This window comes from Poecilia reticulata, linkage group LG5 (genome assembly GCF_000633615.1).
Source record: "Poecilia reticulata strain Guanapo linkage group LG5, Guppy_female_1.0+MT, whole genome shotgun sequence".
Taxonomy (NCBI): domain Eukaryota; kingdom Metazoa; phylum Chordata; class Actinopteri; order Cyprinodontiformes; family Poeciliidae; genus Poecilia; species Poecilia reticulata.
In genome coordinates, this window is record NC_024335.1 from 24,912,512 (window position 1) to 24,925,507 (window position 12,996).

The 12,996-nt window shown below is 42.7% G+C and overlaps 2 protein-coding genes across 9 annotated transcripts in view; one reads left to right on the forward strand and one right to left on the reverse strand.

Moving 5' to 3' along the window:
• The window catches only part of LOC103465285 (acyl-coenzyme A thioesterase 1-like), a 10,747-nt gene extending 2,023 nt beyond the window's left edge, over positions 1 to 8,724 (forward strand). For all 8 annotated transcript variants that reach the window (XM_017304654.1, XM_008409950.2, XM_008409951.2 and 5 more), the window contains 10 exons: positions 2,734 to 2,943; positions 3,135 to 3,234; positions 3,873 to 4,069; positions 4,147 to 4,322; positions 4,853 to 4,969; positions 5,088 to 5,173; positions 6,522 to 6,615; positions 7,159 to 7,239; positions 7,994 to 8,129; positions 8,220 to 8,724. In XM_017304654.1, coding sequence (XP_017160143.1) covers positions 2,734 to 2,943; positions 3,135 to 3,234; positions 3,873 to 4,069; positions 4,147 to 4,322; positions 4,853 to 4,969; positions 5,088 to 5,173; positions 6,522 to 6,615; positions 7,159 to 7,239; positions 7,994 to 8,129; positions 8,220 to 8,320 — 1,298 coding nt within the window. In that variant the 3' untranslated portion in view covers positions 8,321 to 8,724. The remainder of the gene's footprint in view (positions 1 to 2,733; positions 2,944 to 3,134; positions 3,235 to 3,872; positions 4,070 to 4,146; positions 4,323 to 4,852; positions 4,970 to 5,087; positions 5,174 to 6,521; positions 6,616 to 7,158; positions 7,240 to 7,993; positions 8,130 to 8,219) is intronic.
• A 95-nt stretch (positions 8,725 to 8,819) lies between these two features.
• On the reverse strand, positions 8,820 to 11,232 carry LOC103465286 (protein S100-B-like). Its single transcript, XM_008409957.2, has 3 exons — positions 9,543 to 11,232; positions 9,194 to 9,337; positions 8,820 to 9,017 (listed from the first exon to the last, which is right to left on the reverse strand). The coding sequence occupies exons 1-3, from the start codon at positions 9,546 to 9,548 to the stop codon at positions 8,868 to 8,870; spliced, it is 300 nt and encodes a 99-aa protein (XP_008408179.1). The 5' UTR covers positions 9,549 to 11,232; the 3' UTR covers positions 8,820 to 8,867.
• Between the last annotated feature and the right edge of the window lie 1,764 nt (positions 11,233 to 12,996).

Sequence of the window (12,996 nt, forward strand, 5' to 3'; positions counted from 1 at the left end):
GCTAGAAATAGTCGGCCTCACCTCGACACATGGCTCTGGCTCTGGGACCAGTCTCCTTGAGAGGGGCTGGACGTACTTCCACTCTGGAGTTGCCCAGGGTGAGAGGCACCGGACAGGAGTGGGCATACTTGTTGCCCCCCCATCTTGGCGCCTGTACGTTGGGGTTTACCCCGGTGAACAAGAGGGTAGCCTCCCTCCGCCTACGGGTGGGGGGATGGGTTCYGACTGTTGTCTGTGCTTACGGGCCGAACAGCAGTTCAGATTACCCACCCTTCTTGGAGTTCTTAGAGGGGGTACTGGAGAGTGCCCCTCCTGGGGACTCCCTTGTTCTACTGGGGGACTTCAACGCTCACGTGGGCAATGACGGTGAGACCTGGAGGGGCGTGGTTGGGAGGAACGGCCCCCCCGATCTGAACTCGAGTGGTGTTCTGTTGTTGGATTTCTGTGCTCGTCACGGATTGTCCACCACGAACACCATGTTCAAGCATAAGGGTGTCCTTATGTGCACTTGGCACCAGGACACCCTTGGCCGCAGTTTGATGATCGATTTTGTCATCGTTTCATCTGATCTGCGGCCGTATGTCTTGGACACTCGAGTGAAGAGAGGTGCGGAGCTGTCCACTGACCACTACCTGGTGACGAGTTGGCTCCGGTGGTGGGGGAGGAAGCCGGTCAGACCTGGCAGGCCCAAACGTGTAGTGAGGGTCTGCTTGGAACRTCTGGCGGGGTCCCCTGTGAGACGGAGCTTTAACTCCCATCTCCGGCAGAACTTCGAACACGTTCCGGGGGAGGTGGTGGACATTGAGTCTGATTGGATGATGTTCCGTACCTCCATTGCCGAGGCGGCCTATCAGAGCTGCGGCCGCAAGGTTGTTGGTGCCTGTCGCGGCAGCAACCCTCGAACCCGTTGGTGGACACCTTCGGTGAGGGATACTGTCAAGCTGAAGAAGGAGTCCTATGGGGCATTTTTGGCCTGTGGGACTCCAGACACAGCTGATGGGTACCGGCGGGCGAAGCGGCAAAAAACTCGGGCGTGGGAGGAGTTTGGAAAGGCCATGGAGAAAGACTTTCGTACAGCTTTGAGGCGATTCTGGTCCACCATCCGGCGTCTCAGGAGGGTGAAGCAGTGCAGCACCAACACTGTTTATAGTGGGGATGGTGTGCTGCTGACCTCAACTCGGGACATTGTGGGCCGGTGGGCAGAATACTTCGAAGACCTTCCACCAACATGCCTTCTGTTGAGGAAGCTGAGCCTGGGGACTCTGGTTTGGGCTCTCCAATCTGTGAGGACGAGGTCGCCGAGGTGGTTAAAAGCTCCTCGGTGGCAGGGCCCCGGGGGTGAGATCCTCCTGGAGTTCCTTAAGTTGTTGTAGGGTTGTGTTGGCTTACGCAACTCTGCAATATCGCATGGACATCTGGGGCAGTTCCCCTCGATTGGCAGACTGGGGTGGTGGTCCCCCTGTTCAAAAAAGGGGGGCCGGAGGGTGTGCTCCAATTACAGAGGGGTCACACTCTTAAGCCTCCTTGGTAAGGTCTATTCAGGGGTCCTGGAGAGGAGGGTCCGTCGGATAGTCGAACCTCAGATTCAGGAAGAGCAGTGTGGTTTTCGTCCTGGTCATGGAACACTGGACCAGCTCTACACCCTCAGCAGGGTCCTGGAGGGAGCATGGGAGTTCGCCCAACCAGTCTACATGTGTTTTGTGGACTTGGAGAAGGCGTTCGACCGTGTCCCCAGGGGGGCCTTGTGGGGGGTTCTCCGGGAGTATGGGTTACCGGGCCCTTTGATACGGGCTGTCAGGTCCCTGTATGACCTGTGTCAGAATCTTGTCCTCATTGCCGGCAGTAAGTCGGGCTCGTTTCCRGTGAGAGTTGGACTCCGCCAAGGCTGCCCTTTGTCACCGATTCTGTTCATTACCTTCATGGACAGAATTTCTAGGCGCAGCCGAGGTGTTGAGAGGATCTGTCTTGGTGGCCTTAGAATCGCATCTCTTCTTTTTGCGGATGATGTGGTCCTGTTGGCTTCATCAGACCGTGATCTGCAGCTCTCGCTAGAGCGGTTTGCGGCCCAGTGTGAAGCGGCCGGGATGAGGCTCAGTGCCTCCAAATCCGAGGCGCATCCAAATCGAGAGGAGCCAGTTGAGGTGGCTCGGGCATCTGGTCAGGATGCCTCCCTGGTGAGGTGTTTCGAGCACGTCCCACTGGGAGGAGGCCTTGGGGAAGACCCAGGACACGCTGGATGGATTATATACGCTGGATGGATTATATCTCTTGGCTGGCCTGGGAACGCCTTGGGATTCCCCCGGAGGAGCTGGAAGAAGTGGCTGGGGAGAGGGAAGTCTGGGCCTCCCTTCTGAAGCTGCTGCCCCCGCGACCCGACCCCGGATAAGCGGCAGAAAATGGATGGATGGATGGAAAAAAAATGTTTAGCTGTCTGTGGGGCATGAAGTGAGCCCTCAAATTACAACCAGACAAAAACAAAACTAAATAAAATAAATAATGTTCTCATTAAATCCTCCAAACTAACTTAGTTCAATTCCACAGTCACAAAACAGGGATTATCTTTTTTATAATGCTAATAATCAACAAGTTTTTTTGTTTTTTTTGTATATAATGTCTAATGCACATCTATCCTCCTTCTCTATTTATCCGCTTCCTGTTTGATTGTCATCAATAATTTACTCTAACTGTGTTCTCTGCTGCGTGTCACAAAGTCCCATTGCTTTTATCCTGCAGGGAAAGTTCGGTGGAAGAGTAACACCAGACCCGCTCCTGTTCTGACGGCTGCTCCTGTTCGCGCCCTTGTTGACGAGCAGGTCGGCATCAGAGGACACTTCCTGCCCCCGCGCTGTCCCGTCACATTGCATGCAAGAATGCACAGCGACGAGGGAGACCTATGGGAGTCATTCGCTCATTATAACGCAGATGAGAGGGGAACTTTTAGCTGTGAGTGAAACTATTATTTGTGAACATATGTGTTGATGAGTAACACAATTTATATTGTCTACAGATAGATAAAGAAGACGACGCAAATATGTTTGAAAACATCAAATTTAATATAAAATAGTGACTATGTAGGGTTTCATTTGCCTTTTTTGTTTTGTTTTTTGTTTTATTTCTGCCTTTTGTCCGTCCAGTAACTTGTGACCCTTCAGTGGGAGGCTCCTATTTGGGCTGCGAGCCGATGGGACTCTTCTGGAGTATGCAGCCAGCTACTGGAGAAAGAGAAGGTTTAAGGCAGGTGACGGAAACAAGTTCACAGAGAGCTTCACAGGGGGAAACATGTGGCATTAAACTCATTTATGTGTACTCTAATACACTGATGAAAATTATTAAAAGTGAATATGCAGCATCCTGCAAAATGCAATTTAAGTGCATACGCCAAACGTACTAAAGAGAGACACATAAGACGTGACTAAAATTAGGTTTTTGGCCAACATGCAACCTGCTCTATGTGGTGGGAAAATAACACTGCACATAAGTATGAAAAAAAAGAAACATAGCCACAGTGAAACATGGTAGTGGCAGCATAATGCTATGGGTGTGTCTCTCTTTAGTTGGCTATGGGAAGCTGGTCAGAGTAGATGAACGGAGCAACATATTGATAAGAAACCACATCCATCCTGTTGGGATCTTCTCTGAAAAAAGTTTGCATGGAAATTAACAAACCAAATTAAGTCTGCGAGACAAAAAGTGAGCTACGTTTATTGTTAGACGTGCTGCAAAGAAAAGAACTTGCACAATCCCTGATTTTCTTCTTTCTATTTTATGTTTTCCCAGGTTTAGGTTCTTACATTTCATCATTGATATTTAATCATTTGCATAAAAAGCTTTCATTTTCTGACTGAAATCTGCTCTCTTTTTTTTTTTTTTAGACTGAGGAAGAAGAACGTGGAGAGTCCTTACGTGGTGCATATTTCTCTGCTGGAAGGCCACGTCTCTCTTCCTGCCAGTGAAGGGCAGCGGTCCGAGCTGGCTGCGGTGACTGCTGAACGGTGGTACATCGCACCAGGAGTGAAGAGGATAGAGATTAATCAAAACGGACTCGTAGGAACATTGTTCATTCCACCCGGTGAGCCTTTTATCCATGGATGTTGTGACTTCTCACTCTTGGAGGACATTACTTACTTTTGTCCCGGCCTGCTGCAGGCCCAGGCCCGTTTCCAGCCATGTTGGATCTGTGGGGAATGGTTGGAGGACTGCAGGAATACCGCTCCTCTCTCCTTGCATCCAGAGGCTACGCTAGTTTTTCTCTTGCCTACTTTGGGCACAGAGATCTGCCTGGCCCACTAAATCGTATCAACGTTGGAGACTCATATTTTAAGGCAGGATAATTCTTCCACTTCTCGTTGTCCATCGCAGCTCCTGTTGATTTAAACCTTCCTGATCGTTGAGCTGAATGTAGATGAGATCAAGTGAGCAGCTATTTTAATTATTTATTGTCATGTTCTTTTGTCTTTCCCATTTTGAAAAGTGTTTCAGACGTATATCCCAGGAAACAAAAAGTTATGAATTATAAATTAAAATCTTTAAGGCCGTCTAAAGAGTGAAGGATGCGTTTCAAATGGCCTCATAGGCACCCAGTGGGTGAAGTATTTGTCTTTCAACTGTTTTGCCTTCCAGCTTCCTTCCTCATTAGTGGAGCTAAACACTAACAAGGTGCTTTTTATCAAAAATTATAATTTCTTAACCTTTAATTTTTTTAATTCCCACCATTTAACATACAGCCAGTAAAATAAGATTATGCTAACGTACTATCTGATGAATCTTTGCACATCTGTAACCATGCAGAGGGAGCTGTGCATGTTTTACCTACTAAACATGTAGCTGGTCTTTACTCATCTTCCTCCCACAGGCTGCCTTCCTCCTGCTGCAGGATCACCCTCAGGTCGTCTCAGACAGAGTCGGCATCCTTGGCCTCTCCTTCGGATGCTACCTGACGCTTCGCATCCCCACCAAAACCGGAGTTAAAGTCCGTCACAAAGCTTACTGTCTCATTTTAAACTCTCTTTCTAATTAATTATGTTGGTCAGTAATCATGTGTAATATCTAAATCGACTGAATTGCTGTCTTTCTGTGTTCCTCTGCAGCCATCTTGTTTGGTTGGCATCAACGGCGCTGTGGGCAGCACGATGTCACTCTTCAGTTTAGATAGCAGGACAAAAGAATTTGACAGGTAAATAATCAGCTAGGTGATGATGATGATGATGATGATGATGATGATGATGATGATGATGATGATGATGATGATGATGATGATGATTCAGTGAACCACAAAGTGATTCAGGACCACAGACAGCTTGAAATTAGGCTTATTTGATTTGATTTCAAGGAAAGTCAGTATATTGCATTCAATGCAGTCCTTCAGATCAATATGCCGATAATCTGTAATATATTTATAGGATATAAATTGTCTTGCAAAAGCACTAAAACCGTTTCACATTTTTCCAAACAGCCTCAAACTACGACGTCTTTAATGGAAATTTTGTGTGATGGACCAGCTTAAAGGGCTGCATGGTGGTTCAAATAGTAAAAGAGACTAAAAGTTTTACCAATTCTTTGCAAAGTAGCTCAATCTCAGTCTGACTGGATGGAGAGCATAGATACTCAAATGGATTTAGGTCTGAACTTTGACTGGGCCATTCTAACACATGAATATGTTTTGCTCTAAAATGTTGTGATTATGCTAGAAGATGAACATCTGCAGCCTCTTTCAGTTTTTCTTCAAGGATTGCTTTTTATTTAACTCCATTTATTTAAGTTTTATTTATTGCTGTCGGAAGGCAATACCGCGGCATGATGCTGCCACCTCTATGTTTCAACACCAAAAAGACCAGAAGGTTAATTTTGTTCTCTTCCTCATCAGATAACCTTCTTCCATTCTTCCACACATTTGCTGTGACCCCTTCGTGACCTCTGCTTCTCTGAATAATTTCCTCCCTGTCCATTAATGATCTTATTTGTTTAATTGAACAGCCATGTCTTTGTGAGTTTACAGTCGGGCCAAGCTTTTTCCATTTTCACATGATGAACTGAACAAAACTTCTTCTATAACAAATCTTTCCATTTAATCTGTCTATTATGTTTTCTCATCTTCGTGATGTTGTTTAGCTTCTGACAAATCTCTGAGATCTTTGCAGAACTGATGGATTTATACAAAAAAATGAATTGTTTAAAAGGGAACTCTGCTTTGCGTTTTGTCTGAATTTCAAAGGCAGGTTGCTGCAAAGATTTTATTTTGGGATATGACATTAAATGGGGCTGAACAGAAATGCACTCCACATTTCTCACACCTTGTGTTTGTACTCTTCATAATTAAGAGCTACTTTGTGTTGGTCTGTCGCAAACAATCTTGATTAAATACAGTCGTCATAGTTGTAACGTGATTAAACTTCAGGAACAAATATGTCCTGAGCAGTTACAACTGAGCAGTTAGTAATGACTGGTGCTGCAAATTTCATCAACATGTTATAAATAAGAATACAATTCATCTCCTGGTTTTCCTCTTTTTTGTTTGTTTTTAGTTCCCAGGAACTTCGGAATTTCGATGATGAGGGCTGTGTCATTCTCAAAGACGCCTTTCTGCCTGCTAATATTCCTCCTGACAGCTTTGTTAAGGTAACAGGACAAAAACTGTTCACACCTGGTTTTAACGTCCACCTTTACTGATCTACCGGTCGATCTACGTTCGACCAGTAGATCGAATCACAAATACCCATTTAAGATGTATTGAGCCACAATCAAGCAGATTTGTTATTCTGTTTAACTCACTAAACAGCTCTGTAAATAGAATAGAAATGTCTTTTATTGTCCCACAATGGTGACATTTTTGTGCAACAGCAGCAAAAGTGACAGGCAATAAGAGCAAATAGACTCAAACAAAGGGAATATAAAATATATATATATATTTTAAAACTGAATAAGGAATAAAATACTGTTGAGTAAGAGCAAAATTTCAGCATTAATACAGTATAATATCAAAGTCCAGGAGAATGGGCAACAGTTTCTTTGAGAATTAAAAGACTCATTATTTACAATTACTGTTAATTAAAAAACAACAACTTTGCAGTAAAATGCTATGAGCACACAACCAGGTTTGTATATAAGAAGATCTCATTAATGTAATATTATGTCCTACAAGTTTTTCTTGTGTTCTTGCAGGTGGAGAAACTGGACTGTCCTCTGATGTACGTAGTGGGTGAAGACGACCTTTGTTGCGCAAGCATTGAGAACGCAGATCTGGTAAAGTTGGTTAATTGACTCCTTTAAATCCAAATTGACAGGTAGTGGTTTGGAACAAAGATCTCACACCTTTCATGAGTACCATCTCAAACAGATACATCAGTTTTCTCTCCTGTAGATCAAATAACCGCTGTAAAGCTCTGCTTCTATGAAGTATAACATGTCTTCTTGTCACCTAAATAAATAAAATTCTCTGTATCTTGCCGAGTTTGTATTGGGCATAAGTACAACCATAACTCTGATTATTTAAAAGAACTACAAGCAAATTTGTACTTCATAGAAAGTTACCACTCTTTCCTGGTTGCTCCAGTTTCTGCTGTTGTCTTTCAATTAATTTTCCGTTTAGAGACAATATTATAATTTGGTTTAGTCACTCATGCTTTTTGATTTTATCTGCAGTTTAGCTCTGTATGTCTTTTATTCTGTGACACAGAAATCAAAGTTAGTAGCGGCTTCGCTAATGTTCTGATATTTTGACAGCTGCTTGTGTTTTACTCATCTTCTTCAGCGTAAGGCTTTAAAGACAGTCTCTCCTTCACGCGCCACCACTGCCATCTTTTGGCGATAATTGGTATTACACGAAAAATTAAATGTATCGCTACCACACCACACAGCATAATTGAAAACACGGATAATAAAATTTTAAATTGTTGAGAGAGTAACTCTGAATTACTTGGGTAATAAATCTTGGGTACCACATATCAATCTATCAAATGTCTTTGCCTCTTCTAATTCTTGGTTTCTGGATCTTCAGATTGAGGAGAGGTTAAGGTCTGCCGGTAAATCCCACCTCTTCACCCGCTTGTCCTACCCCGGCGCTGGTCACCTGATCGAGCCGCCCTATTCCCCGTGTGCAAGAGCGTCCATGTGGTCCGTCAAACCCAAGAAATGTGAGCTGCCTCTGCAGTTTTACATGACTTCATTCATGTTCTTTACTTATTATTGCCATTATTACCTGAGATCTGATGTTTCTGCTGCAGTGACAATGATGTGGGGCGGCCACCCTGCACCGCACGCTGCCGCCCAGGAAGACGCATGGAAGAAAATCCTGGATTTTTTGGAGAAAAATCTGAGAACCTGAATATCTGGAAAGATGCTTGATTTGATCAAGTTTTATACGCAGAAATGTAAATTGGAGCTGGAGTTCAATTTGCACAAAAATGGACAAGCTAATTTGTTGTTATGCAGCAAATTGTAGCTCATCCTCAAAAGAGAGCTGCTTGGTTTTAGCTGTCATTCTAGTGCCGACCACTGGACAGTCACAGCAGCAGCAGCAAAGATTCAAATGTATTATGTTTTATAAAACTCCTGTAGAAACTGAGCTGCTGCTGGGTGATGGCTTCTGAAAGAGTTTTCAGACTTTGTGCCGTATGATCCAAATACTGGGCATTTCATTTCATCCGTTAAAGTTTTTAACAAACAACTGATCCGTGCAAAATGTCCCAATTCCCCAAGCAAGCAGAATAAATCACGTTATGAAAAACATCACAATAGAAAACAGATTTAATAACAACCTGCTTTCTAAGTTGGTTAAAATACAAATGAATCAAGTCACACTAGTAGACAAACTGAGCCAGGCGTCCAGATTTCCTCAAGTGTTTAATGAATATTTAGTGTAAACATACTGATCAATGTTTGTGGGTCTGGTTGAAGATGTCGTGACATGCTGAAGTAACCATGGCGATGAGAGCTACGAACTCTTTGAAGTCGATTTCCAGGTCTCCGTTCTGGTCCAGATCAGTGAAGAGTTGGTTCAGGATCTTCTTGTCCTTAATTTTCTGTTTATAAGGAAAAATGTTGATTAAGTGCAGGAACCGGACAAATAAATCAGACGAGATAGAAAAACTATGGAAGCACATGTGACATTTGTTTCATAGATCTTGGAGGTTTCACTCATGCAGATCTTGAGTTTGATTTCCTGCTGTGATTAAAATCATCGGATTAAATCACTTGCCTTGATGAAGTGATTCATCTCATGGTTGATGAGAGCTTTAAGGTCTGCCTTCCTCAGGGTGCAGTTCTGACCCGAGTATTTATGGAAAACTTTAATGATACTGGCCATACCGTTCTCCAACTCTGAGAAATCATCTGCAGAGGCCTGCAGCAAACAATTTAAAACCAAAACGCCGCTTAGACTTCCTTACATGTAAATTTAAAAAATAAATCAGAAACTTTCTTTGTTTCTTTCTATTAAACTGTAAGCTAAAACACTACATGTGTGCATTTATGACTTACCATACTGTATTAATACTCTCCATTTATTTCCAAAGAGAATCAAATTTTAAGATATTAGTCCTCCTTACCTCCATCTTCAGCAGCTGCTTTCTCCAGTGAGGATCTTGAGTGCGACTGAAGACTAAATAGCGGCAAGCTGTCGGCCTCGCCCAATAACAACGGACACGTAGCTGAATCGATCAACCACGCGGAGGCTTCTCATGTGTCATACAGCACATAATGCATTTTTAATGGATGCAAGTGGTCAACTCTTTTACCAAACACCAAACAATCTTCTCATGAAAAGTGTAATTTCACATGTGTGTGTGCAAGAGAGAGAGCGAGAGAGGGCTTAAGTGTTTCTTCTTTTTTTCCATGTCCTTGTCTTTGCTTTACGTTTTCCTCCTGACAGATCTGTAGGAGTCTTTGCTAACGCGATATGAACTCATTAGCTTCAGATTGTATCTACTAGTGGTCACTTTGACAGCATATTTTAATTTTATTTAACCACAAACAATGTATTTATGTTAATATGATTGGCCAATGCAAAGAAATGCATAACTGAAATGCAAAATAAGAAAGTATGCTTGTTTTATTTATTGTTTTTTTTTTAGCAAGTCAACCTTTAAAGGTCGTTGTGCATGTTTATTCAGACCTCTGAGTCAGTAACTTGTAGAACCACCTTTACCTGCCTGTCTACCTAAAAGCTTTGTACATTAGGAAGCTGAAATTTTTCCCATTTGCTCTTTAGATAAATCGCCATGTATGGATTGAGAGCCCAATGCATGCATGTAGTCTTTGAGAGTGTCTTTAAACATAAATTGTGTTGTCTCATCATGGATTTCTAATAGGATTTATGTCTGGACTTTGACTGGGCCGTTCTAACTCCTGGATATGGTTTGATCTTTTCCTGTTAGAAGGTGAATAATTGACCCAGACTCAAGTCATTTGCACTCTGTGATAACTTTTCTTCCAAAATGTAGTTCCTTGCAAAACCTCTAGCTCTTCACCTGTAGCTGAAGAGCAGTATCCCCACTGCATGATGCTACCAAGACCACATTTCATTATTGGGGTGATTTTCATAATGATTCTGCCTTCCATAGCCTTTAAGGCAAAAAATAACATTTTTGGTCTCATCAGACCTGAGCACCTTCTTCGACACTATCTCTCCTTCATGGTTTCTAGCAAACAGGTTTACATGGGATAAAACCATCAGATTTGTGGCGTCCATGACTAAAAGTTGTCAGCAGATTCTCCCACCTCGGCTGTAAACCTCTGCAGCTGACCATGGACCACTTGGCTGCCTGTTTGATTAATCCTCTCCTTGCTCACTTTAGTAGGACAGTCTCTTTCCATTTTCATGTGATGGATTAAGCAATGCTGTGTGAGGCGATATAAGAGCCTGTGATTTGTGTTTTATAACTCAACTATGCTTCAGACTTTCTCCCCGACTTGTCTGCTGTGTTGCTTAGTTTTTGTAATGCTGTATTTGCTCTTTATTAATTATGGTACTTATTAAGTCAGTTTGCACTGACTAAATATAATTTAGACAGATCAGAGCAACTGAGGCTTAATGCAAATGCACAGCATACATTATATTCTATCAAGGTATAATGAAGTATATTGACTCGGTAGAGTGCTGTATCATTACAAAGATAATAGATCTCCTTTCTTTTTGTTTTATTTTTAATACATCGTTTTGTGTTTCTATGAATTGTCGATTGGTGCTTATTTTTGAGAGATTTTTCTTCTTCCAACTACTCCTTTTCATTCAAAACTTTTGTTTGAACATGTGACATGTTCATTTTAAACTGTAAATGGAATAAATAAATAAATAAATAAATTCTTACTTGTAAAAAAGCTTAAATCACAAATGCTTCTCTTCCAATTTACCACTCTGTGTTGACCTATCAATATCCAGATACAATGCAATGGAGTGTGTGATTGCGAAAACAGGGAGAGGTTTTCGCATCAGTGCTTGTAAAAGCACTGATGACTGTCATCCTGCAAGACCGGACAGGAAAGCATCCTGTTCGCTCTTGCAGGATGCTTTCTAATAAGATTCCAGTAAAAGCCTAAATAGTTTTCCATCGGTTCCCTTTTAATAAAAAATAGACCCCGTGCGTCATTAAAAGGTATTTACATCAAAACATCTTTGTCAGTAGGTAAGCTATGAATGCCACTGTTTTACTTAATTTTGGGTGCAAAGTTAGATAAGAGAAAGCTTGAACTGAGTCAAATATCTCCAACACATTGGTCATTAACAATTGAAGCTTTTGTAATATTTATTTGAAAAGCACTTAACTCTGCACATGTGGTTTCTCTGCCTCTCAGCAGCAAGCTGTGTGGGGATGCTTGTGGCTGATGTGTGGCATCACTTACAGAGCGACCAGAGAATATATTCCGCTGTCTTGCAGAGAAAGACAGAGGTTGCAGCAACAGTCAAATCAGAATCTGCTGTTAAATTTGGACTTGCCAGCCTCTTTTCTTTTGAATGAATCTGTCTTTATGTATGATTACTGTTGCTTAACAGTGAATTACAAGGCGCGAACATGTGGGAGAAGAATTTAATGTTGGTCATTTCCGTCTTGTTTTTCACTGGAGGAAGAGAAATACCTACTCCAGATTCATTTTATTCAGAATATTGAAATTGTACCTACTGGGTTCATTATAGGCTGCACAGTGGCGCAGTTGGTAGAGCTGTTGCCTTGCAGCAAGAAGGTTCTGGGTTCGATTCCCGGCCCCGGTCTTTCTGCATGGAGTTTGCATGTTCTCCCTGTGCATGCGTGGGTTTTCTCCTGGTACTCCAGTTTCCTCCCACAGTCCAAAAACTTGACTGTCAGGTTAATTGGTCTGTCTAAATTGCCCCTAGGTGTGAGTGTGTGTGTGTGCATGGTTTTGTCCTGTGTGTCTCTGTGTTGCCCTGCGACCTGTCCAGGGTGTAACCCTAACCCTATCCTTTATTTTCACCAGAGAATCAGACAAAAAGAAATTAGCAGTATCTAACGCCAAAAAACTAAATGACCCCAATTCATATTTACATAAATAAACAACTTTTAAGCAGCATCTCTCCCTTCTGATGCCCTTCTCTGGTGAGGAGGTAAACCAGGAAGAGGTGAATGCTTGTTCCACTAAATCAGGGGTGCCCAAAGCCTGTCCTCGAGGGCCGGCGTCCTGCACGTTTTAGTTCTCTCCCTGGTGGTAGCAACAACCTTTTCAGCTTGTCAATGTTCCTCTTAGGAACTTCTAACGAGCCATCATTTGATCCAGGTGCGTTAAACCAGACCGACTTTGGGCATCACTGCACTAAATATTGTTGAAACAATACAAATATAAGAAACAGACAAATTGACAAATTTGTAACTGCAGTAGCTTTGTACGGAAAGAATGACCAGCCCCTCTGTTTCTCAAGAATGTCTCCGCAAATGTCTAATCACAACTATAAAACTCAAATAGCCCAAACACTTGACCTGTAACTCAATCATACATCACAAGACTCAACAGCTGTATCTAATTGTCACTTGAACGCACCGCGCTACGTTT